Genomic DNA, 26,397 nt, shown 5'->3' on the forward strand with positions numbered 1-26,397 from the left:
TGTGAGCTTGTACAAATTGCCCCACAACAAATATGCCTGGACGCGGTGATCAGTCGCGACCGTGAATGAAACCACTTTCCAAGGTAGAGCCAGGTAATAAATATTCAATATTTACACTTTCTCAAATTACTTGTCATCGCCCACTTTCTAGAGTCCAAATTGTTTCACAATGCCATAGGAAAACAGCGGGAAAATAAATTCTTCACTCGCAATGGTACGAACTAAAAAGTCCACCGCAGAGCCTGGGCGCAATTCTAGGGGTTCGCGAAAGCGAACACATGATGAAGACGAATCCAAGCAGGATACCACAACGAAACGGCGAAGTGGCCGAGAGATAACTGCGTCGGAATCTAATAGTATCACAAATGGCCACCGATCCGAATATGACTTTCCCTCAGACGAAGAAGATATAACTTCATCGGTGAAACAGACCCCTAGCAAAAGGAAGCAGCTCGCGACCGCCACAACACCCAAGGATGTGGAAGTGTCCACTCCTAGAGGCCGTCGAAGAAATGGCGCCGACCTCGTAACACCGTCGAAGACCAATGGCAGTACTGCACAGACTCCGAGATGGAAACGAAACGATCGGTCCGCAAGGAAGAAGAGCGCCAGAGCCCTAATTGAACAAGTTGTAGGGGAGAATGGGAGCGACGAAGAGGCGGATGAAGATATAGCTCGGGAAATCTTCGAATCGAGCGATGATGAAGAGGATGAGGAGGGAGAAGAGTCGGATAACCTCCCCGACGAACCGGCAACGCCGTCCGGAAAACCTCGACGGGGTCGGCCGAAATCCAAGTTTACCACAAAGCGGACTAGGAAGAAATCACCCACGCCGCCCAGAGACCTACCTCCGCACGAGCTGTATTTCGCGCAGAATCGACCCGGGGCTTCGAAGACGTCGAATAACAATCTGACGTCCCTGAAGCTTCTGACTCACGATGAGTACTTCTCGATACTACGTGATTATACGGACCCGCACGCCGAAGACGTCGAGTTTCTCGAGTCGATACATGTCGAATCGTTCCCGCAATGGACATTCGAGCTCTCTCAGGGATTTAGCATATGTTTGTACGGGTATGGGTCGAAGCGAGGTCTTCTACACCAGTTCGCGAAGCATGTGTACGACAAGTATTCGGACCACATCGCTCACAAGATCGTCATAATAAACGGATACGTGCGGATGACTTCTCTACGCGAGATTCTGGGTACTGTAGCTAGCGCGGTCAATCCCGCTCACAAGGTCCCTGCTGGTAATCCTTCGGGTATACTTGATAACGTGAAGTCTCTCCTCTCATCTCACGAGGTTGTTGTGACAGTTATTTTGAACTCCATTGATGCATTTCCTCTACGAAAAGCTGGGACACAGTCTATCCTTGCTCAGTTGGCGGCCCACCCGAATATCCGGCTCATCTGCTCTGCCGATACACCAGACTTCCCCTTGCTTTGGGATAGTAGCTTGCGGTCTTCGTTTAACTTCGTGTTCCACGATTGCACGACGTTTGCGCCTTTCACCGCAGAGCTCGAGGTCGTGGATGACGTGCATGAGCTTTTAGGCCGGAAAGCGAGGCGGGTCGGAGGGAAGGAAGGTGTCACTTACGTTCTTCGTAGCTTGCCGGAGAACGCCAAGAACCTATTCCGTCTGCTGGTTAGTGAAGTCCTGGTGGCTATGGATGACGGTTCCGACGGGGAGGGTTCTGGGGTGGAGTACCGGATGATATACAACAAGGCAGTCGAGGAATTCATTTGCAGTTCGGAGATGGCTTTCCGGACGTTGTTGAAAGAGTATGCTCCCCTGTCCATATTTGAGATATGTAGTAGTGATGCTAACAAGCCGTAGATTCCACGATCACCAGATGATTACGAGTCGCAAAGATGTTCTGGGTACTGAGCTCTTGAGTGTGCCTTTCCAGAAAGAAGAGCTTGAGGCGATATTAGAAGATCTTATGTCATAGAGGGATGGTATGAATACGTAGGTATTTAGGCTATCATGATATTTTGATACTGGAAAAGCGAAAGGAAGCATAAGCATGATCACTTTATACCGCATGAGATACCCTCGGATAATTTAATTCTCTATATGCTCAATTCTGGCTTCGCCTAGGACAGTGTGCTCATCTGAGTCTAATCTGTCTACCTCCTTCATCAGCTCACTCTGCCCGTCCAGCCGCGACCACTTGGGCTTCCCGTCGTGTATATCCACAACGCGCTGGCTATAGAAAATGTGACACCTAATCAAGAATTGTTAATAGGTCCGGTCATCATATTTCGTGCTATTCCGAAGGTAAAAAAAAAAACCAGAACTTACTGAGGATCAAACGCCTTCTTACGCTCCGCATCGCCAAACTCAATAATGCCCGGGAACATCAACACCATCTTCCTTCCCTCATCCATAATCGGCGAGTGGCAGTACGCGCAGCTCACCTTGCAAGGCAGCTTATGCTCCGTCGACTTGTCGGGAGAGTGATAGAACGCCAGCCCTTCGACGCCGCGCTCGAAGTGCAGGTCCGCCTTCTCGAAGATGGCGGCCCATTGGAAGGGCGCCCCGTGCAAGGCCTGGCAGTCCACGCAGTGGCAGAATTTGCTGGCGAGGGGTGCGGATCGCGAGAGCCAGTAATTGACGCGTCCGCAGTGGCAGTGCGCCGTCCACGTCTTCGCGAAGTGCTCGTTGCAGTGCGTGGTACGGTACGGGGGCTGCGATTTCCAGTCTTCGCTGCTGTTGGGTGGGTTTGAGCTTGATTCCGCTTGGGGTTTAGACATGGCTTTCTGCTGTTGATTGGGGGGCGTTGGTTGGTGTGTAGAGTGAAATTGCGCTTTTGGCGATGATATGTATCGAGGGTTGCGTATTTGATACGCTGCAGTTAGTGATGGGTAGAATGGAGATGTTACTTTGGTGTAGCACAATATATGACGTCGGAGAATGGACTCAGAAGTTCTGCTCGGTAGTGTTTGGGCTTTATACATTCTTCAGTTTTTGAAGAGAAGATTTAATTTAACACCAAGCCCTATCGATTATCTTAAGACTTGAGGCACTCAAAATTTATTTGAAGTCTCGAGTATTCTACATCATCGATATAATTGTAAGCTGCGACTTACAAACAAGGGCGTATCAGTACTAGTGTATTAGACATTATGACGTATAGACCTCAGATGAGGAAGCCATAGCTTGAGTTTCCATGTACCTAGTTACGTACTAGGTAGGAATGTTTGTTAGACAGGAGCAACTCTCATATTACTAGTACAGTAGTTTTATAGCTACTAGAAATAGCTATCTACTAATGGTGAATGACTTTGTAATAAAATAATGATTTCCTTCCAATGTTTCTACCAAGGTATGACACGGGGGATGATAGTCATAATATAGCGACCGTAACCACTATATTACAGCGGCTATCGGCCCCCGTCCCTTCCACCATTTGTAGCTAGAGGTAAACGGTGACGCTAACCTGCGGCTCGATATGGAGCCCCTAGCTGCCAGCTCCAACCAATCATGCCTCTTACCCTCACAACCAAGTCCACTAAATAGGCTCTCACGGAACTCAATCTCATTGTTTAGCCTCATAGATCTAGATAATCGCATCACCTCATACATCTAGCTCAATCTTTTCCTATGACAATAGGACAGTAGTAACCGAACCAATTGAACACGAGACAAACAAAGACGACTGAGTACGGAGGCAATTGTATCCTGTGGTACTCGTATACCTAACGATTCTCATCTGGCCTACGCGATGACCTCATCACCATGCGCCCCACCAAAGCCTTAGAGAGCGAAGATACCAAGGAGGCCCAGTGGGAGGCGGCGCGGGGCGCAGCTGTTGGCGCCGTGAAATGGGGTGCTGCGTCGGCCGTCCTAGGAGGTGTAGGCTACGTCTTTTCGCCTATATACCGGGGTTTGACGGTCCAGTTCAAAGTGTGAGTTACTCTTGTCACGGGACTACCCCGTTGGTATGAGGAGGGAAAAGAGCTAAGTAGCTGTATCAGATACCTCCAAATGTCCGGCATGATCGTTGGCAGTATGATTGAAGCCGATTACCGCATGCGGCAATATGAGCAGAGGGTGCGCATGCAGCGACGGATGGCGCGAGACCGTGCGCTCTGGGCGGATTACGAAAAGGAGCTGGTGGAGATAGAGCAAGAGAAGAAGTGAAGCCATCGTCACCAGTACTAACAGGGAGACCGAGCGTACTGTGTATCTAGGATAAATAACTCAACAATTTTGTTACTTTTGATTGTTGATACTCGTGTCAGCTATGTGGTAGCAATCAAATGGAACTCATGACCTCGTAAACGCCAATGCCATGCCATGCAAATACATATCTCAAGCCATTTCGCCAACCTTTCACATAGCCCTCCGTCTCTCTCATTTTAAAGTCGAAGATCTATTATTTGTCTTCCTCATTTACTCTTCGTCTGAAACCGCTCGGGCTTCATGTTAATCTTGCACAACCTCGCCACGCACCCGCTTAGCTGCAGCAGCGTCTGCACGCCCTCGAGGATCTTCATGTGGGTGAAGCCGATCTCGCGGATGAACTCGAGCTTCGCGTGCTCGCTCAGCGTGTCGATGGTCTTGGTGACCTTGAACATGGTGCTGATGATGTCGTGGCTCGAGTAGCCGAGCTCCCACAGCTCGCGCAGGGTGTCGAGCGCGCTGTCGACGTTGCCCTCGTGGCACGCCTTGAGCATGGCCTGCACCTTGATCGGGTGCGGGCTGTCGACGACCTTGAACACGTTGTCGCCGCTGACGAAGCCGAAGCCGGCCGACGTGCTCTGCAGGTTGTTGATGGCCTGGCGCATGTCGCCCTCGGCGCTGAAGACCAGCGCCGCCAGCCCGTCGTCGCTGTACTGCACCTTCTCCGCCTCGATGATCTGCAGCAGCCGCTTGACCACCTGCGCGTCCGTCAGCCGCCCGTACCGCAGGATGGCGCACCGCGACTGCAGCGGCTCGATGATCTTGTTGGACTGGTTGCACGCGAAGGCGAAGCGCGTCGTGTTCGAGTAGATCTCCATCGTGCGCCGCAGCGCCTGCTGCGCCCCCGACGTCATGCTGTCGGCTTCGTCGAGGATCACGAGCTTGTGCCGGCCGGCCGGCAGCGTCACTTTCTTCTGCGCGAAGCCCTTGATGCGATTTCGGACGACGTCGATACCTAGTTGTGAAGTCTTGTTAGAGCTAAATCCTGTACATCTTGGGTATGGAGGTTGTGGGTTTCTTACCTCGCTCATCGCTGGCATTCAATTCCAAGACTGCTTCCTTATAGGAGTCTCCGAGTAATTGGCGGGCCAGGCACAGAACACTCGTCGTCTTGCCTATGCCAGGCATCCCAGATATGATAACGTGCGGCATATTTCCGTCCTTCGCGATGATCTTCAACCGCTCTATCGTCTCCGTATTTCCCACAACATCGTCAAGGAAAACCGGTCGGTACTTCTCAACCCTATGCCAAGCGTTAGAGTAGAGCAGGGAGAGCTCCAAGGAGAGCTACATACCATGGCAGCTCATAAGTGACATTGCCGTTAGAAGCACCAGACAAAGCCTTCTTGGCGGCCGATGTCGAGGAATCGCCTTTCTCTTCTGGCTTCGCTGCTGGCATTGTTACGATGTGGTGTCAATTGCCCAGTACAGGAAGCTATAATAGTTAAAAATTGGCTTTGGCACGAGATAAGAACCGACCGCTTTACGCGTGTTTGGGCGCTGAGACGCGTCTGAATTTGAAGTGGGCCCAGCTAGCCTTCCACAGCGCATTACCTAAGCACGCCGCGTTCCTTGGCAAAGACTTGCAGGAAACAATTAACCGTTAATTTACGGTTTATATTTTTCGAACCATAAATATATGGTTTATCTTAATCTAACATTTATTTATCCGAACGTTTATAAAATTAAACGATTACTTACATTCTATTGTTAAATATCTTCAAACGTTTAAGTTCAACAACCGTTTCTACTTGGGAATAGCTTCAATAAGCGTGTGTAACTATCCTAGTATTCTAGCTATCCTGGTCTACCTCCTGATCTAGGTGTGTGTAGCCATTTTGATACTTTGGACCTTTGATCCTAAGGTGTGTGTAGCCATTCCAATCGTTCTAGTCTAACTGTTTTGATCTTGTTGTGTTACTTGCCTTCAAGTTCTATATAAGACTTTGCTCCCACCCACTTACTTACACGCCTTCTTCTTCTTCATAACTTCAAGTGCTCCAAGGTCCAGTCTCTGAAGAAGTCTTCAAAAACCTACCTACCTACCTACCTACCTACCCACCCAGGACCCACCAGGATCGTCTCCAGGAACTCCAGGACTTCCAGGACTCTTATTTGCCAGCAGCGCTTATCTACTGATGAGGCTCAACAGGTAGGTATCGCAATTATAGCCCAAATACTGCAATTGCAACAAACCTAGGTAGGTCCGTATTCCTGTAGTTGTAGATATCGTAGAAGGCCTGCTTGGCCTGAATAGATTCAACCTGACCTGACCTGACCTGTTTACCTGTTGGTCCCAACGTTACACCTACTCCCGTTAGCTCCCGTGGCCTTCCCGTCTAGGTACATCTCAAGCTTCAAATAAACGATTGAATATTCAAACGTTTAGGTTTAGATCAAATATAAAAACGCATATAGACGTTTATTTAAAATTATGGTTACTCAGTGGTTTGTCTATTCTCAAACGTTTACCATAAATAAACTGTTAATTAACGGTTAATTGTTCCCTGCGGATCTTTGGACGGTCGTAATACAGAAAAGAACCTTATGTAAGCATCTACTTATTGTTTACATAATAAACTCTGTTTACGTAAGCTTTCCTTTGACCAATCCATCCCCTTTTCCCCTGTGGACGGTATTCGAATATGACGTTTACGATTTTAAGATTCTTCTATTTCGATTCATTTCCGAATTATAGCTTTTCACTTTTGTGGCTCTAGGGCGAGGAGACGCGCATATACCATGAATTCATGGAGCTGCGAACTCGAGATCTATCATGACAAACAAAGTAAATCGTCCTTCAGTTCATAGCCATGCCATATCCAGGCCATTCACCCACATTGCTATTGCTATTTCCTATTCCCCATCGAGTCAAGCACTAAAGGCGCTGCAGTTTCTACAACTAGGTGCGATAATCGCCATTGATCGTTCTAGTAAAATTATTAGTATTTGCACAATGAAATGTTTAGGTCTCGCGCTTACATGTACTCGTGGCTGTAATCGCAAGTCCAGTACGTAGCCTCCTTATCGCCGGTTCCAAGTCTGACGCGGATCTCAAGGTCCTCATGCTCAAGAATCTGACCAGCGCGGGCCTCGTCAACGACCTCGGGCTCTCCATTAACTAGCAACTTTAGTTCAGGGCTGCCGTCCGTAGGGACGAAAGACACGTTCGTCTTCTCAGGCACGATCTCCACCACTTCGTTCACGGGGTTTCCGGGCTCGCTGATCAACGAGTAGCCCGTGGCGCAGAGAATCCGGCCCCAGTTGGCGTCTTTGCCGTATAGTGCGGTTTTGACCAGAGGGGAACGCGCGATGGTGCTGGCGATCTTCCGAGCGCCTTCTTCGCTTGAAGACTCGGTTACGCGGATGGTTACGAATTTTGTAGCGCCTTCGCCGTCCCGCACTACGAGCTTAGCGAGATCGATGGCGAATTCGGTGACGATATCTCGGAATGCTTGGAAGTCGGCAGAATCCTCTGATGTTACGCCTTGACCTCCTGCAGCTCCATTTGCAAGTAGAGCGATTGTGTCATTCGTGGAAGTATCCCCGTCGATGGTGATGCTGTTGAAAGACCGGTCTGCGGCGTACTTCAGAATAGGCGGGATGACAGTAGGTGAGATAGGCGCATCGGTAGCAATCACACCTAAGAGAGTTGCCATGTTCGGATGGATCATGCCAGCGCCTTTGGTCGTTCCGGCTATGCGATACTCTATTGAAGGCGAAGAGGGCAAGTAGAAAATCTTTGAGATTAGCTTCGGGAATGTATCCGTCGTGCAGATCGCAGTGGCAGTAGTCAGCCAGTGCTTGTGAGTGTCTCCAAGTCCCTCGTAAGCTTTAGGGATATTGTCCAGGATTTTCTGGATAGGCAGCCTCTGTCCGATCACGCCGGTACTCATGACGATTGTCGCCTTGTCGGCGCCGAGATTCTTGTCTGCTTCCTTAGCCATGCGCTCAGCATCCTCAAGGCCACCCTTTCCTGTTACGGCGTTGGCACATCCTGAGTTGATGATGACGCCTCTAAGGCCCGAATTCTTTTGTTCCTGAAGTAGCGCACGACTGAAAGTCACCGGCGCAGCCTGGAACTTGTTCTTGGTGAATACGGCCGCCGCAGCACACGGCGTATCCGAGGTGATGAAAGCAAGATCCGGCTTAGAGGTGTTCTTCGGCTTCACGCCAACTATAGTTCCCGAGACCTTAAAGCCACGCGGATAGGTGCCGCTTGTCGGGACATATTTCCTCTTGGAAGCCGGGATGCTTCCATTGACAGGGGCTGAATAGAATCGGACGCCCGAGACTTTGGCAGCCAATTGACTCAATTGATTTGACACGCGACACTGAAGAGCCATGGGAGCGTTTCGACCGTTCCCAGATCAAAGGATGGGTCTAATTGCTCTCGATGCACTCTTATAGGACGAAAGAAGGTGGATCAATTGGGACTCAAAATTGACGAATTTCATACCAATTTAGAAAGTGCCGAACGGCGCACTTTGTGTCAGGTGATGGAGATTATTGGCAGCTGTTAGCGGCCGGTTCTTGGAGATAGTATCATCTTCTCCACCCCGGTTACCTAGATCAAGATATCCGAGATATATTAGATTTCTAGTCTGCAGAAGACCAGTACTAAGTTTTTCAAGGTCGGGAGGCCTCCGTATGATATCACCCTTGGCGTGAGTTTAAGCTTTGAATTGAAATGGCTTTGCTTCAATGGTGGCTTACATGCGAAATTTTGCGTATGTGAAGAGTTCGATTAGTAATCAAAGTACCTTGATTGGTACACACTGAGCATTACATCTTCATACTTAAAACTGCGCAGTTAACAAAATCGTAACAAGATCGAGAAGGACAGATTTTTCTATGCTATTTGATTGATTGGGCCAATTATAGTACCAACAATAGCTTCATTAATTGGTTGAAAATTCTTCATAACGACATTATTTCAGCTGGTACTGAATTGTCAAGTGTTCGAATCGCATAACCCTAACCCTGAGAACACTGTGTGAGTGTAGAATAAAACAACACAACATTATTAGATGCTTACTTAATGAGATTTCATATTATTTCGATTATCTCCTTAATAAAGAATCTTTTAGAATAGTGATGCTAGTACTCGTGGTGGTAATTCAAATATTCAGAATTTAAGTTCTGAGGGGTTCTGTTAACTTTTAGCCTCAACGAATACCTTCAACGATTGATCAAAACAAGTCAAGAAGTAGGATACATGTTAAATTTTCTGCTAAATAGGTAGTTGCGGGACAATCTTGGATAGTTTATTCTTAGCAAAAGCGAGATGCAATACAATTGAAGTTATAATATTGAAAGGGTTGAAAAGTCTTAGCCCTAACCCCAACTCCAGCCTTGACTTTATGCCACGTATGTGCAGTAAAGTAAATAGGAATATTGTATCAAAGCTGTTCAACAATATGTTTGTTATAAGGGTATATGCATGATTCATGATCTATATATTCCCGTAGATTTCACTTGGCTTGGGTAAGTTCTACGAACAGGTGAGTGGAAACCTACAGTTTGAAAAGGGGTAATAATCCAGCCATGTATTACTAATGAAAAGCAAGTTCGTAATTTTATACAATGTAGGTTAGGTATATTTTACATGAATGGAGAACAATTTTTAACCGAGGTCGCCAAGGGCATTGGAACAGTGAGTACTGGGTGACTACCTGGTTTGAATCATAGGTAACTTGAATACCTAGGTAAGCTCATGATTACCGCTTGTCTTTCTTCAAACAGTACCTAGAGTCAATAGCTTTCTCCGTCTCTGTTTATACCCATTTTAGTCTAAACACATTGTTCCTTATAGTAGTTTATCGATCGCTGGAAGATCAGTTTTTCTTTCAACCTTACGGACGTCCCTGTGCCATCGCCATCAGGAGGTACTCCAGGAGTCCCATGCGCCAAAGATGCCTACCTAGGTATACTCTAATGACCTTAGCTTCTGGTATTTAAGTACCTAGCTACTGAAGGCAGAGGACATCTCTTGGAAGTTGACAAACTTAACAGTATCATCATCTCCTAGTCGTCGACAATTGTATTATCATTGATGGTTTTGAGATTCCTTGCTTCATTATAATTAGTTCAATATTATATCTAGTCAGCAGTCTCGGTGCTATTGGCTTCCAAGGTTTCCAGTTTTCTATGATACGGCTAGGGAAAGACGGCTATGTTACCACTTGAGATTGTTACTCTTATTTCAATGCACTTCATTCCCTAGGTATTCATGTGTCGAGTTAAGCATTTCATCGGAACCCCATATCCTAGCGTCGTCAACTCCGAAGTGAATCTTACCTACACTTCGAAACTGAATCTAGTCCCCTTACAGTCAGTACACCATGCATCACTTCGTCTATGCTTCCGTGTACCAATTCGTGATTATGAAGCCGGACATGTATGTAAAACCGTCGGGAGCCGCGTCCCGTCGAGCAGCCGATGGACCCAATCGCTTAACTAGCCGAGCCGACCGATACCCCGAGTTGACGACAACCATGTCGATAGCTTCCCCAGCAAAGTGATCAGATCTTTACCCCAGTTTTCAATTACCCCAGGCCCGCGGGTTTCCCCGCATTCTGGACTGGTTTGCGGGGAACGACGACGTTAAATGCCACGTTCGACCTTGAAGTCCCAGTTATTTTGAGAGACAGAGCTAGAATAATGTAACTTGATCGTAGCAAAGCTCCACCATTCTCAACGATGTCATACATACCCCAGATACCTAGGTAATATCGTAATTGCGGGGAGTGGGCTGGAGCTGGAACGAGCTGGTGCGGGTTATGCGTAGGAAACTGGGAATGACCGCGGTCATTTTAACGCACGGGGTCGACGTCGTTATATGGTCAAGGGGCCTCGGCAAGCTACGGCGAATTCGTGGTAACTATTTTTGTTGGTCGTCGTATAATTAATGAGTAGACATCCCCAGGGGCCCTTTTTGACGGACTTGTTCCATCTGGTCTCGAATCCCGCGAAACATTCAAAATGGCAGCCAACGAAAAAACTCACGACAACGATGCTACTCGGATCGCCTCCGTGGGGGATGAAGACTTGATCAAATATGATCTCGAGCATTCGGAGGTAGCGACACAACATGTAGTTGAGAAGCCAGAGAGCATTCGAAATATGAGTGCTGAAGAAATCAAGAAACTTGAGACTAAGATGGTACGCAAGATGGACTGTGTTATTATGCCGATAATGGGTATATTATACCTTCTTAATTGTGAGTTGCTTCTCGACCCGAGTCATCATCAGTCAGATTATATCGGCTATGACTTGATTTGGAGAAGATGTTATTAATTTCTGAGATGTAGATGTCGACAGATCGGCTCTCGCCGCCACGAAAGTCTATGGGATTATGGAAGATCTAGGGATGTCCACAACAGACTTCGCAACTGTCATATCCATTCTTTTCGTGGGCTATATACCATTTCAGATCCCAAGTAACTTGTTGATGACGAAGATACGTCGCCCTGGATTATGTAAGCCACTGCAAGACTCCATCGACTATAGGTAGGTAATTATGCTGACAGGTTCCTGTTGCAGATATATGCAGCGCAGCTACTGTTTGGGGGGCTGTCAGCGCTGTCACTGCCACTGTCAAAACATATAAGGGGCTTTTAGCGATTCGCGTGTTCCTTGGTGTCACCGAGGCCGTCTTCTTCCCGGGTGTTATCTACTTCCTTAGCGCGTGGTATACCAAGAATGAACTCGGCAAACGTCTCGCTGTCTTATTCATATTCCAGATGCTCGGGTCCGCATTCGGAGGTTTCGTGGCGGCGGCTTGCCTGACCTTAGACGGACGATATGGTATTAGTGGCTGGAGATGGCTTTTCATTGTCGAAGGCTCGGTTACAGTGGGTTGTGGTGTTTTGTTTGCGATGCTCATGCCCGAGTACCCGCACAATGCTCGTCTTCTTAATCCTGAGGAGCGTGACTACGCTGTCTGGAGACTCGAGGTGGAGGCTGGTGCAGGAGAAGCTCATGAGGATGTAACCACACTGGGATCATTCAAGCTTGCTATCCTCGATGGCAAGGTTTGGACGATGGTCCTCTGCATGGGTTATCTTCAGGCTATGGGATCAGCCGTCAATTTCTTCCCATCCATAGTAGAGACCCTCGGGTAAGTTATATTCTTGTCGCAAACTGATATCTAATACTCAGTATCATCTTACTAATGAAATCATCAGCTTCAACCAGATAGATACGATGCTTCTTACTACGCCCCCTTACATTCTCGCTGCTATCTTATTCTACGGAATATCCCATCTATCTGACGTAAGGATATCTTCTCGGCTTTGAATAGACCTTCAAGGAATTGTCTAACCATTCGACAGCGGAAAAATATCATCTATCCGATTATGATCGGATGTATTGTTTTTGGCGTCGTTGCATACTCGGTAGCACTCGGAACAATCCAGATGGGTCCGCGCTACTTTGCTATGATGCTCATGCCTTCAGTTTGTAGTAAGTTCAATTCATCATATCTTGTTTCTGAGTCATGTTATTAATAACTCTACCTTGCAGCCGGCCCGCAAATTATGATATACAAAACGATGAACGTGCATATGGCTCGACCTTATCCGAAACGAGCAGCTGGAGTTGCCATGATAAACGCTATTGGAGGTCTTTCGAACGTCTGGGCTTCATTTTTATATTTCGACGCGCCTCATTATTATGCTGCTTTTGGTGCCCGTGAGTCCCCAGTTCCGCTTGCCCCCAACCCCAGAGATGTGCGAGATAAAATTCTTAACTGACTGAGGTCTTAGTACTTGGATGCAACATTGCATTCTTTATTACTATCACTGCTTATCTAATCTATGTGAGACGCATCAACAAGCTCCTATCTGGCACCCCCGAACAGCAGCGTCGTGCTATGAAGAGCGGCGTTACCCAGCAGCAAATTGACCTTGGATGGCGTTACATTGGTTACTAGCAGAAACGGAAGGAGGTAAGTCTGTCGTGCGAACAATTTTGGATTTATCCTCACAAGTTATGGGCGGTATACGTGTTTTCATGAAGCCAAGTTTTACTATATGCCTCCGTGCGACCACAAATTCCATCTTCGTAAATTGAAAGACCATTAATCAAGATGGGTGATGTCTCTTGTCATGCATCATACTAATATCACATAACATGATAACTCAAAAAGCACAAGTGCGTATGGTTTGTTGGCAATGGACTCATCCAACAATCTCGCAAACCGGATGCCTGCATACAATGCGTTTCTTTCCGTGCGTCTTCTCCCACTTGTGTCTACTTGAAGGTAGAAATACGACATATAACTCGACCATCGTCTATGGCAATGTGCTTCATGCAGGTATGCGTCGGCGAGCGGGCACTCCTTTGTATGGATGACCAAGCCTTTCAATTGTGTAACCACACCCATAGTTAAGAAATGCACTGCCTTCAGAATGTAAACATATAATGAAGGCAGATTATCTTTCAACTAATTTATTGTCCGTTACCTATCCATTAGCCTGCTCACACTTATCGTCATGACTCTACGTACTACTACCATTTCGCGCCGAGACCTTCAGGGGGATACCGCTCTAGCGGCCAACATCACTGAAGTGAACCACCTAGCGTCATATAGCTGGATCGAAGCTCCTGTTCCAACAATTGCTGTTCCGGGTGTTCCACCAAGATGGACCCCTCTGAGGGGCCAGCAACGACTACCGAAGGATGCTGGGCTAATATACATCGCCCAAAATGCTGCTCGTCATCCTGATAGCCCCCTCGAGCCATTGTTTCGCGCGCTGTATATTACTCAGCCTGCTTTTGACATCCTTACCACCGATGTTGTGACCGATCGGAACAACCTTCGCAAGTTGCTGTCATTCGTCGACCCTTCCTCAAGCAGGAACGGACTCGAGTCATTCACCATCGACGTAGAGGTCACAAAGGATACGGCCATTTTTTGTCGGATGGAGACCGAGACTCAGGAGATCATAGGCCCAAATGAATTCAGGGGCTTCGGTCATGAGTTTGAGAAAGCATACACTACTGATGCTATCAATGGTAGTACCGGCCATCACCGTATCGTTTCATACAAGTTCTATGGCCTAAACTTTATCATACGTCACGAGGTAGATGGATATGTCAGTAATCGTAAGGAGACATCTTCCAGGGGACGAGGAACGGACGACATCTCTAGCCTCTTGGGTTCGTTGTCTCTTTCTACAAGCGACAACACCAACAAGGCTTCACGTGTTGCAGGATCAAAGCTAGTCATTCGAGAAGAGGGCCATATCGTGCCTATCGAGTCTACGCTCGAGATTAAAACGCGGGTCGCCCACAAACCCCTCAACATCATGGAGATCGCACCACAACTTTGGGTTTCCCAAACTCTGAAGCTTGTTCGAGCGTACCACAGCAGAGGCGTATTTCAGGAGCCGCGCGTTGAGGACGTGGCGGCAGATATCAGAAGATGGGAACAGGGAAACCAAGCAAACTTGAAGAAGCTGGCTATCCTCATCAAGAAAATCATTAGCGCGGTGAAGGGCTTTGGCGGAAGAGCTACTGTTAGATACGATGCGATTATGGGCCAGCTGGTGATAAAACAGACTGATGAGGAACGGATGTTACCAAAGGACTTGTATTCCAAGTGGGACAGTAGAGACGACTTGAAAGGAAAGCTTCCATCCATGCGAGACGCGCGACAGGCTTTGGGTCACGGAAACCGCAATGGTACCAGAAAAGAAGACGACATCTGATGTCTACATATGGCTCATTGATAACACCATGGTAGAATATAGAGGTCTGCCAAAGACGGTCGTAACCAAAGCCTACGCCGTGGTTTGAGTACGCAGGTAGATTAGGTACCATCCAAAAATACTTGCCTTGAATTCATTATGATTGATAAAGAAATACGTCATGTTCATTTGACCATGTAAATGCGTATTTGGGTAGGATATGCCTTTTTTATGTACGTAGTACGACTGATTGCTATGGTAAGTGACCACAAAGTTGAAAATAAATCGCCTTCAATTTTAGTCTAAGATCAAATGAACTAAAAAATAGGAAAAGGGGGAATGTAAAGGTTGCTGTGGGTCAGATTAGCATCATGCTCGAATCAATCACGCTTCAGTAAATTCAAGTCAGGCTTCCACCCCTCCCATTTCCTACAGCCGTGAAACTTGAAGAGGTGTTGCCATAGATGATCTTTACGAGCGAAAGTGCGGTCGGACCCCTCGCGCTCGGCACAAGCCTCGAACTCGTGAGATCGAAAGTGTTCTTCAGTAGGAGAAACATGCCCGCAAAAGATGCACTCCGGTCCTTGTTGGTCGAGGCGCCATATGAGGGATGATTGACCGGTTGATAATGGAATGCCGCAAACCCACCGGGGCGCATTACTATTTAGAAGGTGAACCGCTCTTTCGTGGCGACGCCAGTCGTATTTCTTGGTGAAACTGCGCGGGCATAATGTACACTGAAATGTACGACCTTTCCCTGGAATCGGTGAAGACGATGCGGAGCTTACGTGTCTGTTGAGCATTCCTATACTGTGGGTAGAAGCAGAAAATAGCGATAATTCGTCTACTGATGAGCTCGTGTGATAGGATGATGCCGAGTCGGACGACGGATTATGCCACGGAGCGTGAAGGTCAAAAGCCGAGCCTCCGCTGCTGGATGAAGGACACACGTCAATCTGGGTGGCGGCCTCAAGCGCCTCAAGCTCGCCGAACCCTTCTATCGGCATTCCGAGGGCCTCCTGAATGACAGTTTCGGATACGGGCTCCTCCTCAGGGGGTGAATGCCGCCACCGTTCAAATGGAGTCATACTTGACATAGGTGGGCTAGGCATAGGAGATCCTTGGGGGAAAAAGATATTGTCAATTGCCCTGGTAGACGTTCGATGTCGCCGCCGAGCATTTGAGAACCAGTCCGCGACTTGGGTCCTGCTCAGTCCAGACCGTTGAGCAAGGGATGCTTTTTCCTCTTCTGATGGATAAGGACGATCAAGGTGAGAGGAAAACCAGCTTCTTAGAAGATGCGTTTTCCTAACAGATCGCGAGTGGGCTCTTTTCTTTGAAATTGGCGTTACGTTTGCGGATTCTTGCTCTCCTGCGACGTTATTCCCGGAACTCGGTAGACTCATATCGAGTTCCTCGTTTACTCCATGTAGATTGTTGATGACCGGTTCAGGAGTCTCAAACTCGGCTGGCTGTCGTTTTCCTCGTTCAGCTAGGCTGCATTGGCGAAAGAGAGCTACGCAACTAGAACATGACGTGACTGGATTCGGATTGGCCGACGTAGTCTGAAGCATAAAGCACTGAAGACGCAAACGTCTACAGTAACTACAGGGTTGAGGGGGTCGCCATGCTCCATTATCTCGGAAGAAGTCATCGAAACTAATGTTTGACGGGTCAAATTCGTGTGTTCCAATGGCCAAGGTATCATCTAGTTCTAGTGTAGTATGCGCGAGGTTGTGATCTCCATCGAGGGAGTTGGCCCCGTGTATGCCGGAGGGCGTTTCCTCGCTTAGCAATGTCGTGGCCACGTTCGCTGTACTTACTTCTCCCGACAACTCAACGGAGAGATCTAAATGCTGTCTGCTAATTTCACCGTGAAATGCTGGATCGATGGCATTGTAATCTTGGAACTGATGTAAACTAGGTAGTGACGACTCCATTGTATAAAATCCACGATCAACAGAAGGAAATTGAGATTGGGAGAGTGAAGAGTGGAGAAGCTGATTTCTTTAGGCCAACACGGGTTATCAGCTTATGTCCGACGCTGTACCGAGAGGGCGCAGATGGCCTAAATAGCGCGAATAGCGTCATGGTACCTACCTACTCTCAGCATGAGTATGTTGCTGTCATTTTTTACACACTACCGTCAATAAAATGGAAATAAAAGGATGTCGTCCTCCAATCCAACGACATACGCCCCTAATCCATCCAAATTTCACAATCCATCATGACCGAATTTCGCCGACCAATATACTTCAACCCAAGCGCCCGTTCGTGGGCGGTTCCTCGGTCTACTTCCAGTGACTTAGCTGCGAGGTTTCATCGACAGTTACCGAATTATCAGCCAACAAAGCTATTTAAATTAGATGATGCAGCCAAAGAAATTGGAGTTCGAAATATCTTTCTAAAAGATGAAAGCAGCCGACTTGGTCTGACATCATTCAAAATCCTGGGTGCTTCATGGGGCACTTTTCGGGCGATTGCCCGCGAGCTCGGTTTGACCCTAGAAGTAGACCTTGAAACGATGAAACATGCTCTGGCTCAAAAGCCGCTCACATTATATGCTGCAACCGATGGAAACCATGGTCGAGCAGTAGCTCGCATGGGAGCCATTTTATCCCTCCCCGTCGAAATTCACGTTCCTGCAAATCTGGACATCGCCACAATAGAGTTAATTCGAACTGAAGGAGCAAATATTCTGGTATCAGAGGGCAATTATGACACCGCTATTAGGGACGCAGAAACTGCTACTAGATCAAAAGGGGGGCTTCTGATTCAAGATTTCTCCTTCGAAGGTTATGAAGAGATCCCCCAGGTTAGCCCCTTTAGCTCTTTAGCTCCTCCCCCTTTTAGTGGAGCCCACACTAACACGGGCTCCAGTGGATTATCGACGGATACGGAACCATGCTTCAAGAAATCGATGAAGAGCTCCGAGATACTCACGTAGACCTCGTGGTAGTCCCAGTCGGAGTTGGCTCCTTTGCGCATGCCGTCGTCTCTCACTACAAAAGCAAAGAGGACCTACCCGCAATTCTTACGGTAGAGCCCGACACGGCAGCTTGTCTCTGGAAAAGTTTCAGGAGAGGGAAGATACAACCAGAGCAAACGGCATACACTACTCTAGCGGGTTTGGATTGCGGGACTGTATCATCCATCTCTTGGCCCCTCCTTCAATCTGGTGTAGATGCCAGCTTAACTGTCTCGGACTATGAAGCTCACACAGCATCTCTCTATCTTAAGGAACAGGGGATATCAGCAGGTCCATGCGGTGCTTCGACACTGGCAGCTCTCCGTCGACTCAGTGTCCCAGACAAGGCGAAAATAGGGTTGGATCACAAGTCGGTTATCGTGCTACTCTCCACCGAGGGCGTCCGAGACTACAACATCCCCCCAGACGTCTCGGTAGATGATCCCGTTGCTTTGACTCAGACTCTAGTCCAGATAAACTCCGCGAATCCCTCGCTAGGGTCGGTCCCAGGGCCGGGCGAAACGAACATTGCCCGATACATAGCGGCATGGTTAGAACACCGTGATATCGAGACCCACTGGATAGAACCTACGAAAGGACGTCCATCGATAGTCGGAGTGGTTCGAGGTTCTGGCGGAGGGAAGAGTCTTATGTTTAACGGGCATATCGACACGGTGACGACTATCGGATATGAAGGCAACCCCCTCGGCGGAGAAATCCACGATGGAAAGCTATATGGTCGCGGAGCGGCAGACATGAAATGCGGATTAGCCGCAGCACTCATTGCCCTCGCCAATACTAAAAAGCTTGGCCTTCGTGGTGATGTCGTCTTCGCTGGCGTAGCGGACGAGGAGGCTGAAAGTATCGGTACGGAGCAAGTACTACAAGCTGGTTGGATAACCGACGCCGCAATCGTAAGCGAGCCGTCAGGTCTCAACATAGTCCATGCACACAAGGGTTTCGTGTGGCTCGAAGTCGATATACACGGTCGCGCTGCGCACGGCTCCCTTCCAGAACTCGGTATTGATGCTATCTCCAAAGCTGGCTACTTCTTAGTAGAGTTAGATCGATATGCTCAACAACTGCGCGAGTCCACCATTGATTCTGGAGTTGGTCCACCTAGCGTCCACGTCTCGATCATAAAAGGGGGTGAAGAAGCATCTTCCTACCCGGCCCTATGCACTATCGTCTTGGAGCGTCGCACTGTCCCTGGCGAAACTCCCGATACAGTGAAGGCGGAAATCCAAGCCTTACTCGAGAAGATCTCAGACGATGTTCAGGACTTCCAGTTTGATCTAAGAGTCACCTTCAACCGATCCCCGTTTTCGATACCACGCGATGACCCTTTCGTGTCTCTTGTAGGTGATGTAGTTAATCAGACACTTGGAACGTCACCTATCTTCCGCAAGGACCCCTACTGGACAGATTGTGCCCTACTTGCGGATGCAGGAATCTCACCAATTCTTTGGGGGCCGGATGGAGAAGGCCTCCATGCGAAAGAAGAATGGGTTGATATCAATTCGATAAGACTGGTCTCGAAAGGGTTGACAGAAGTTGCATGCAAATTCTGCCGTTAGATTTAATGATATCCACAGTTCCTAGTATACATGAAATGAAAATAGTACATTCTCGAGATCAGACGTACGTGCTGGTTCAACTAGCAATCGCCCGTAATTAGGTACCTAGGTATCAATTCTCTAATACCCCTTTACCGTCTTCACGTGTTGTATCTTCTCCCAGACCCATGGAGTCAATGTTGAGCTGAAGTTGTTGCTAAATTTAATATTAAGATAGTTGTAGCCCTTGTCAGGTACCCACTCCGTCGCGATCTTGATCTTGCCATAATCTTCCAGGGCCTCAATGGCCGGCCTTAGAGACTCGGGCATAGGAGTCGTGACGCCATTTTTATACCAACTGAATGAGAGTTAGCGCACATTCAGGTGACAACAGCGCCGAAGCCATTTTATAATATGCTTGAAATATAACTTACGCTGCATAGTAAACAATTGCAAGCATGATTCGGACATCTTGCGTGGGGTTCGGCATACCAGCATGCCTAAAGAGCCAGTTAGCATATACCCCTTAATGCACTACGGAGCAACAACCCTCTACTAGGCCAAAAAGAAATGAGTGCGGTTTACTTACCATAGCCTTAGATCTCGAAGAACGATAGAACCTTTCTTTATCCTTGGGTAGCACGGGCCCCTGACTTTGCGCCTCGCCTCCAACTTCTCTTCAGCGATCATGGGCTCTCCCAACTCTCGATGGTCGTCGAGATTCGTGTTTTGGGTACCTAGCCAAAGCTCCGTAGTACCGTTTTCGGGCCCAACGTCAATTAAACAGGTATTAAGCGCGATGGCGAAGGGGTGTTCCGGATGTTCAAACCGGAGGTCGGCGTGAATTTGTTGCCTCTCATCGGTAGTTAGGAGGGTGTTGCTGCGAATGAAGTGAACCTCCGGCCGGGGACCAAGAATGTTAGATACAATACGAGCACCATGCTTGTTAGCATAGACCTCCGGGAATAGCCACTCTACAATGATCCCATTAATACTATCTTCGGGGGAGAATCTCAGACTCGCTCACCCTTCTCAAGTGGAGGTACCTGTGACAAGTTTCCGCCGGCTGCAGACCCCCTAGTAGCAGCATTCTGATTCAAGTGACTGGATAGAATATTAGCCTGTTGCCATGTCTCGTCGTTCCAACTTTCTTTTTACGTATATGGAAGGGTTCTTACTTGAAGTGAACTTCTCCTTGACCGCTAAGTAATTTCTCGGTGTCTTCTAGCATCCTCTTGTTAAGCCTGTCGATGATAGCTACATCAATAGCGTTCTCAATGACGACAAGACCATCCGTGAAAAAAGCTTCAATAGCATCATAGAGCTTCTTGTCGCCCATGACGCCACTATCACGCTCCTCGTCAGTGAGGGTAACGACCTTGGGTGCGTCGACTGGAGCTGTTGTTGAGGTTGATACTGCCATGGTGATGACGCAGGGCTAATGAAACATGAATCAAAGGTAAAATTTCTTGATATTGTTGCAAGTCTGATTTCCAATTTCTCGAAAGCCCTTATTTTATCATTATCAAGTACCTAGAAAGCCCTATGATGATTTACCGTTCATTCTTTACATATCCCCTCATCTCCACATCCCCAGCCGTCGTACTCATCCCACTGAAGCAGATTGCGGAGGGCGTCCCAGCCGATCGGCTACCCCAAAGAACCCCAGAATCTCAAGGGTTCTCTTACGGCTGGTGTGACAGCAGACAGGGGTTCTCCTTTCGCACCCGAGACCCCCAGGTAGTGATAGTATCCGTGGTAAATCCGGACCAATTGGTAGCGTACCGACGCCATGAATCCAAGTAGTCACAAGATGTTTCCGAGCGAGATGAGAATAGAGACTAGATTCCGCCGTTTAATTCTCGCTTCCTGTATTCCATCCTCGAGAAAATCTATCAAGTCAAGCTCGGCGACATTTGGAAAAGGGTAGCTCGACAGTTGGTAGGGTACTTTATAGGGTGAAGAAGCAAGCAGCCACCCCCTTTTTTTCAAGGGAAGTTTTCTGATACTGTGATCGATTGAGTTGACTACTCTTCCAACTATCAACTACTTGAATTTCGCGCATTTTACTGCATTAGAGATTCACTCCATGCATCAAGCTATTATCCATTACCCTTATGACCGTTCCTGCGAATTCTAAGATTACCTCACAATAGTCAATTGGTCTACAGATGTGAAGAGCGATCGGGCAATATATTGTTAACCGAGAATTTCAGAGGGGGAACTTCCAGTTTTAGTGGCCGTGTCGATGTTAAGCCTTCAAGAAATGGAAACCTTAATTAAGTAAAAGGCTTTAACTTTTAGCGCCCTAACATAATTCATTGCTTTGCGGTATGGAACGTAAGGTGGCATGGACCGTGAGGTGGTGAATTTGTACGTTAAACAAAGTTATCCTCAACAACAAACTTTTCTCTCGCACAGGATTTCTCTCGCACAGGAATCTAGAAACAATGGCGTCGCCTGACCAGTCTACTCCCCCTACTTCCATAGCTTCATATGAGGAGCCGCCGCCGACCATCCAATTTACAAACATCGAAGCGCTCTGCCAGGCAATCGAGGAGGTTTCTGGAGATTTTCTAGTTGTTCAAAGTATTTACCATTGAACTATTTCTCTAGGAAATTTTATACTAATTATTAGATGTTTCTCCTACCGATTTCGAGGAGATCAATCGCCAAGAACCCCGACGATTTCGTCTACGCCGTTACCATGCCGACAAAGAGATTCTGATTATCACAATCCCTAATGATTTGCATGAAGCACTCCACATCGGGATCTACCGAAGATATGATTATCAACTTGGGCCAGGAGGGATAGAGAGCTGGAGATCGATTGGGAGTACTACCCTTCGACCAAGAGGTCACCCCGGAGGCGATGGTGGTGAAGGTGATTCATGTGGTGGCCCAAAGCCAGCACGCAACCACAAGGGTGCTTGGCCAACCCTAGTCATCGAAGCTGGGGATTCTGAGTCCTTAGGTGCCCTACGAGATGACATGAGATGGTGGTTTTCCGCATCAGACCATCAGGTTAATATTGTCCTTCTTGCCAAGTTTGATCACTCTAATCAGCGGATTATTATTGAGAGATGGGAAGAAGAAATCCAGATTCGCCCTGGTGCTACAACAACCACACGAGCAGCTTCTAGCGCCGTTCAGCCTGTATTACGGCAGAGCATTATTATTACGCGGGATGCAGCTACCGATTCATACCATGTCGCTAGAAGCGCATTGGCCCTTTCGTTCCGGCTTCTCTTTTTACGAGATCCAGGTCCACAGGAAGGAGATTTCATCATAAGTATCGCAGATTTGAAGGCTTACGCACGAGATGTTTGGGAGGTTGTTTGATACTAAATAAATAGGCGATCTGGGATTCGGTTCTCCAAGTTATAGGTCAGATTAACATACGGCGGTGTCCAGCCGATCGATTCAGACTAATACACTTAATAGATACTTAGGCAGGTTACCCCAGATAGTTATGACTCGCGGTGTCATGTGACATCCTTAGTATTAGAGAACACCTTATTGAACGTTAAGTTACCTTAGAACTTAGGAGAATACAACATCAATCTACCACTTATAGCATTCTTCTTGCTACACGCGGTCTTCCAGTTCTATTCTTGTTCTTTGTTTGTACTGCACCGGATCGCCTCTAGACCGGGGTAGGGTACCCCGCGTAATACCTAGATGGCTTTCGAGGCTAGTTCTACTGCACCCCGCAGTTGCCCCGAACCTTTAGTGTCCAGGGGTCGATGAGCCTCTACCCCGCTATCCATATTGATATGCCCAACTAACTACCCCGCAATGGCGCGAACAAACTCCAAACCGACATCTAAAAATATCATTCACTAAACAAATCCCAAGGTAATTGTTATGTTATGGCAGAAGATATGGCGGTTGGAATAAGGCCGGAGCTTATAATGGATGGTTTTGACACTGGCAAGGATATGACTATTGGAAGGGCACTTTTTATTCCCTACCTACTAATGAAACTCATAATTAAGAAGATCGATAGTTAATTCCGTTTCCCTCCCCTATTAATGAGAAAAAAAAGACTTCCAGGATCGCGACGTTTGATTCTTATGGACCGTCCATTCTCATCGCGTCCACTGTCCTCCTACTTCCTTCTTTACTCGTCGGGCTCGAAGAACAATGAAGGTCGATAGGTGGTGCAAAAGTTACATTCCCCCACGATCTCTCCCTCATCGTCATGCCATACTCTAACGTAGTAGCAAGTGCGAGCTGGGTGCATAAACGGACATTGATGACATTTTTTGCAATGATGAGGCGCCTTCAACACTGCAGGAATGTAACGGCGGTCCGTCATGTATGATAGCACCTCATCGGCATAGGCAGGTACGTCGTCAAAGATAGGCTTGAAAAAGCCGGATGCCACTGGCCAGAACATAGTCGCCTCCGCGAAATCGACCCAGATTACTTTGAGTTCGTCCACCTCATACTTGTACGTCTGGACAATGGCGTCTTGGATGGTGTCGATTTCATTGTCGGGTAAGAACTGGGGCTCTAAGAGTGGATCGGTATCGTGAAATGCTCGCTGCCATTGTATGGCTTTCTGGCGCAGATAGGCTTTCATTCCGAGCTCGATTTTCAACATCAGGCCAGATAGTTCGAATCTCCAGGCAGCTCTGTAAAGTCGCGGGTAGGCAATTGTTCCAGTGTTGTAAATCGTGCCGTCGATCGCTGTACCACGGTTAGAATGCCGTAGGTAAGCCTCAACAGAATTGGCGGGATGTAACTTGCACTTGAAGTAAATCCACTTGATGATCCAGCCTACAATATCCTTATCCGAAGCGATGATGATCTCATTGATCTCGCCCTATGAAATTCATTCGATTAGCTTCTAGACGTTGACAGAAACTTTCGTATTGCCTTACCTCAGGGTCTTTCTCTACTAACTCGCGCTTGAACCACGGGCAGCGGCTGACCAGGATCACTTTGTGAAGTTTCCATTTAGCATCTTCACATATGACAGTTATGTCTGAGAACTGGCCAGATCGGAATATACTAATAGAGTGTTAGCTCAACTGGACATTATACAAGGTATATGTGTATATATGGGTATCCAGTACTCTCCAATACGCTCTTGATCAAGCTGATGATCCTTGTCCGTAGTTAGACCTGAAGGATCCATACTTGGGTAGGTTCCAAGCGTCTGGAATTCGATTCCAATTTGACTTATATCTCAGAAGCTTCGCGCAGACAACAAATATCGGGTTTCATGGATCTGGTATGTGGTTGCTCAAGGTAAGATGTGGTAGGAAGAGATGTTTGAGAAGAAGTGTGTTTTTGGATACCCATAGATATTTTTAATGCGATGAGTAGGTGTGAAAAGCAAGGAACACTGCCACCTGTAGAATTATAAGCCTGGCCATCTGCAAAAATAACAAGCACTTGTCATTTACTGTACGGCCCCGTACGATGGCTCATCCGGTACTTACTCGAATCTCGTTTATCTGGAAGATATTAACCATCATTACTTTGATGGGAATCCTTGAATGAGTTGACAGGGCTCGTATTCTCGAACATCATGGAGTTTGGTTGCGATGGGCTATATTACTTTGGATCTTAAAGAATTGTATAACATTTAACATCAGTTCAAAGAGGATTAATTCAAAGGGATAGTTTTCTTATTCTTTCCACGTTTTAATATTAGCTGCCTCCATCCCCTTCCTTCACACGGGGCGACAATCCTGTAATTGTTCCGGTAACTAGTGCCACACCGAGATATTATTCAATGCTCTCAAATCCTTCTTGTTATCCTATTCTTTATTATACACATCTGGGCAGATAATCCTTCCTCCTTCCTCGTGAACCTGAGTCGGGGCATGTTAAACGATACACATACTAGTCACAATGCCACCACCTGATACAGACACCTTAACGGCTGTTAGTAGATAGCCCTGGTTTGCTTAGCCCCTCCAGACGATATATCATTGGAAAATCTATACATGTAGCTCAATATATAACACGACACCCGATTTATCTGAAGCTTTGCACATGAGCTTTTATATCACCCACTCCGTCGAAAGAAAGAGCATTGGTCATACCTAACCAACTTAGTTAAATCCCCGCGGAACTTTCTTCAAGCATCATTCCATTATGGAATCTGGCACACACCCAGCATCAGACCCACAATGCCGGGGATGATGGTAAATCCGTGCTCAGGATGGGGATTTGGCCAAGGCCCCAAGCCCATTCCGTCTTGTTTGGTGCAATAGTATCGTTGCTGATCTCGAAGGCCTCGAGTCCGTAGTAAGCGATAGTTCTCTCTTCGAGGTCCGCAATGCAGAATATGATCGATCGGTCTACTCCCCAGCTTAGAGTGATTACAAGGTGGGGTTCCCCGTGGCAGGGTTCGTCAATGGGGAGTGCGTAAGGATCAGGGGGGCCTTTTGTACTGAATTTGCAATTGAATTCACCTCCCGATTTGGTTTTCTGTATGAAAAGATTGTACTCGCAGGAGGTATTGCATATGATGCTACTGTTGTGAAGTGTCCACGTGTCTATGGGGGTAGTCCCTTTGCAAAGGGCTGCAGTAGCAAGGACCATGAAAGAGAGAATGGTCTTCATGATAGCCATTGCGTTTGATCAGATTTCTTTGTAATAACACTGATTTGTATGTTTGGGTTGTACTGAAAATTTCCATGCTATGGAGAGCTTCTGTGACCTAATTTATAATCTACCTACTAGGTTAATATAGGCATCATTGAAAGTAAGGCATAACAACATTTTTGTTGCTGGGGTGATTATATAGTTCCTGAGGGAAAATTTCATTGCCACGAAGTTTAGTTGTAGGCAACGCATAGTATAGCCCCTTGTTTCGTATTATTTCTGCCCAATTTTGTGAATGTTGGCGTCTAGGTTAAACGCAAATGGAAGATAGTTCTCATTTAGGGTCATTTCGAACCGAATGGAGAGTTACTTGATAACACGTAAAGTTTGATAAGTACTTTTTAGAAGGCGGCCTTTAAGTTC

At 47.3% G+C, this 26,397-nt stretch overlaps 13 protein-coding genes across 13 annotated transcripts; 6 read left to right on the forward strand and 7 right to left on the reverse strand.

The window, feature by feature from the left end:
• Positions 1-43: 43 nt before the first annotated feature.
• On the forward strand, positions 44-2,127 carry F4807DRAFT_7027 (ORC2-domain-containing protein). The gene is made up of 2 exons (XM_048003370.1): positions 44-1,782; positions 1,838-2,127. Exons 1-2 carry the CDS (start codon positions 212-214, stop codon positions 1,950-1,952), a joined length of 1,686 nt encoding a protein of 561 aa, XP_047859237.1. The 5' UTR covers positions 44-211; the 3' UTR covers positions 1,953-2,127.
• Positions 2,066-2,757, reverse strand: F4807DRAFT_455168 (Mss4-like protein; the record flags this gene model as incomplete). Its single annotated transcript, XM_048000670.1, has 2 exons — positions 2,066-2,228; positions 2,306-2,757. 2 exons carry the CDS (start codon positions 2,755-2,757, stop codon positions 2,066-2,068), a joined length of 615 nt encoding a protein of 204 aa, XP_047859238.1.
• A 642-nt stretch (positions 2,758-3,399) lies between these two features.
• On the forward strand, positions 3,400-4,290 carry F4807DRAFT_7036 (uncharacterized protein). The gene is made up of 2 exons (XM_048003372.1): positions 3,400-3,912; positions 3,982-4,290. The coding sequence occupies exons 1-2, from the start codon at positions 3,743-3,745 to the stop codon at positions 4,145-4,147; spliced, it is 336 nt and encodes a 111-aa protein (XP_047859239.1). The 5' UTR covers positions 3,400-3,742; the 3' UTR covers positions 4,148-4,290.
• F4807DRAFT_7043 (P-loop containing nucleoside triphosphate hydrolase protein) lies at positions 4,275-5,692 on the reverse strand. Its single transcript, XM_048003373.1, has 3 exons — positions 5,485-5,692; positions 5,212-5,432; positions 4,275-5,144 (listed from the first exon to the last, which is right to left on the reverse strand). The coding sequence occupies exons 1-3, from the start codon at positions 5,586-5,588 to the stop codon at positions 4,396-4,398; spliced, it is 1,074 nt and encodes a 357-aa protein (XP_047859240.1). The 5' UTR covers positions 5,589-5,692; the 3' UTR covers positions 4,275-4,395.
• A 1,047-nt stretch (positions 5,693-6,739) lies between these two features.
• On the reverse strand, positions 6,740-8,979 carry F4807DRAFT_404350 (arginine biosynthesis protein ArgJ). Its single transcript, XM_047996105.1, has 2 exons — positions 7,172-8,979; positions 6,740-7,119 (listed from the first exon to the last, which is right to left on the reverse strand). Exons 1-2 carry the CDS (start codon positions 8,533-8,535, stop codon positions 7,092-7,094), a joined length of 1,392 nt encoding a protein of 463 aa, XP_047859241.1. The 5' UTR covers positions 8,536-8,979; the 3' UTR covers positions 6,740-7,091.
• Positions 8,980-11,038: 2,059 nt separating this feature from the next.
• On the forward strand, positions 11,039-13,214 carry F4807DRAFT_7069 (major facilitator superfamily domain-containing protein). Its single transcript, XM_048003377.1, has 7 exons — positions 11,039-11,411; positions 11,503-11,670; positions 11,735-12,311; positions 12,379-12,466; positions 12,526-12,655; positions 12,716-12,883; positions 12,958-13,214. The coding sequence occupies exons 1-7, from the start codon at positions 11,174-11,176 to the stop codon at positions 13,122-13,124; spliced, it is 1,536 nt and encodes a 511-aa protein (XP_047859242.1). The 5' UTR covers positions 11,039-11,173; the 3' UTR covers positions 13,125-13,214.
• A 417-nt stretch (positions 13,215-13,631) lies between these two features.
• F4807DRAFT_7097 (uncharacterized protein) lies at positions 13,632-15,296 on the forward strand. Its single transcript, XM_048003383.1, has one exon. The coding sequence runs from the start codon at positions 13,687-13,689 to the stop codon at positions 14,902-14,904; it is 1,218 nt and encodes a 405-aa protein (XP_047859243.1). The 5' UTR covers positions 13,632-13,686; the 3' UTR covers positions 14,905-15,296.
• On the reverse strand, positions 15,084-17,305 carry F4807DRAFT_7089 (uncharacterized protein). Its single transcript, XM_048003381.1, has one exon. The coding sequence runs from the start codon at positions 16,821-16,823 to the stop codon at positions 15,264-15,266; it is 1,560 nt and encodes a 519-aa protein (XP_047859244.1). The 5' UTR covers positions 16,824-17,305; the 3' UTR covers positions 15,084-15,263.
• F4807DRAFT_404354 (acetylornithine deacetylase) lies at positions 16,856-19,487 on the forward strand. The gene is made up of 2 exons (XM_047996106.1): positions 16,856-17,698; positions 17,764-19,487. Exons 1-2 carry the CDS (start codon positions 17,111-17,113, stop codon positions 19,426-19,428), a joined length of 2,253 nt encoding a protein of 750 aa, XP_047859245.1. The 5' UTR covers positions 16,856-17,110; the 3' UTR covers positions 19,429-19,487.
• A 1-nt stretch (position 19,488) lies between these two features.
• F4807DRAFT_7087 (uncharacterized protein) lies at positions 19,489-20,961 on the reverse strand. Its single transcript, XM_048003380.1, has 5 exons — positions 20,586-20,961; positions 20,435-20,511; positions 19,997-20,381; positions 19,842-19,907; positions 19,489-19,765 (listed from the first exon to the last, which is right to left on the reverse strand). Exons 1-5 carry the CDS (start codon positions 20,828-20,830, stop codon positions 19,549-19,551), a joined length of 990 nt encoding a protein of 329 aa, XP_047859246.1. The 5' UTR covers positions 20,831-20,961; the 3' UTR covers positions 19,489-19,548.
• Positions 20,962-21,857: 896 nt separating this feature from the next.
• Positions 21,858-22,749, forward strand: F4807DRAFT_455177 (uncharacterized protein; the record flags this gene model as incomplete). The annotated part of the gene is made up of 2 exons (XM_048000671.1): positions 21,858-21,996; positions 22,046-22,749. The coding sequence occupies 2 exons, from the start codon at positions 21,858-21,860 to the stop codon at positions 22,747-22,749; spliced, it is 843 nt and encodes a 280-aa protein (XP_047859247.1).
• Positions 22,750-22,967: 218 nt separating this feature from the next.
• F4807DRAFT_466219 (uncharacterized protein) lies at positions 22,968-24,553 on the reverse strand (the record flags this gene model as incomplete). Its single annotated transcript, XM_048002358.1, has 3 exons — positions 22,968-24,238; positions 24,297-24,426; positions 24,492-24,553. The coding sequence occupies 3 exons, from the start codon at positions 24,551-24,553 to the stop codon at positions 23,531-23,533; spliced, it is 900 nt and encodes a 299-aa protein (XP_047859248.1). The 3' UTR covers positions 22,968-23,530.
• A 992-nt stretch (positions 24,554-25,545) lies between these two features.
• Positions 25,546-26,007, reverse strand: F4807DRAFT_466221 (uncharacterized protein; the record flags this gene model as incomplete). The annotated part of the gene is made up of 1 exon (XM_048002359.1): positions 25,546-26,007. Exon 1 carries the CDS (start codon positions 25,999-26,001, stop codon positions 25,546-25,548), a length of 456 nt encoding a protein of 151 aa, XP_047859249.1. The 5' UTR covers positions 26,002-26,007.
• Positions 26,008-26,397: the final 390 nt, after the last annotated feature.

This window comes from Annulohypoxylon truncatum (assembly GCF_022578515.1).
Source record: "Annulohypoxylon truncatum strain CBS 140777 unplaced genomic scaffold F4807scaffold_1, whole genome shotgun sequence".
NCBI classification, from domain to species: Eukaryota; Fungi; Ascomycota; class Sordariomycetes; order Xylariales; family Hypoxylaceae; genus Annulohypoxylon; species Annulohypoxylon truncatum.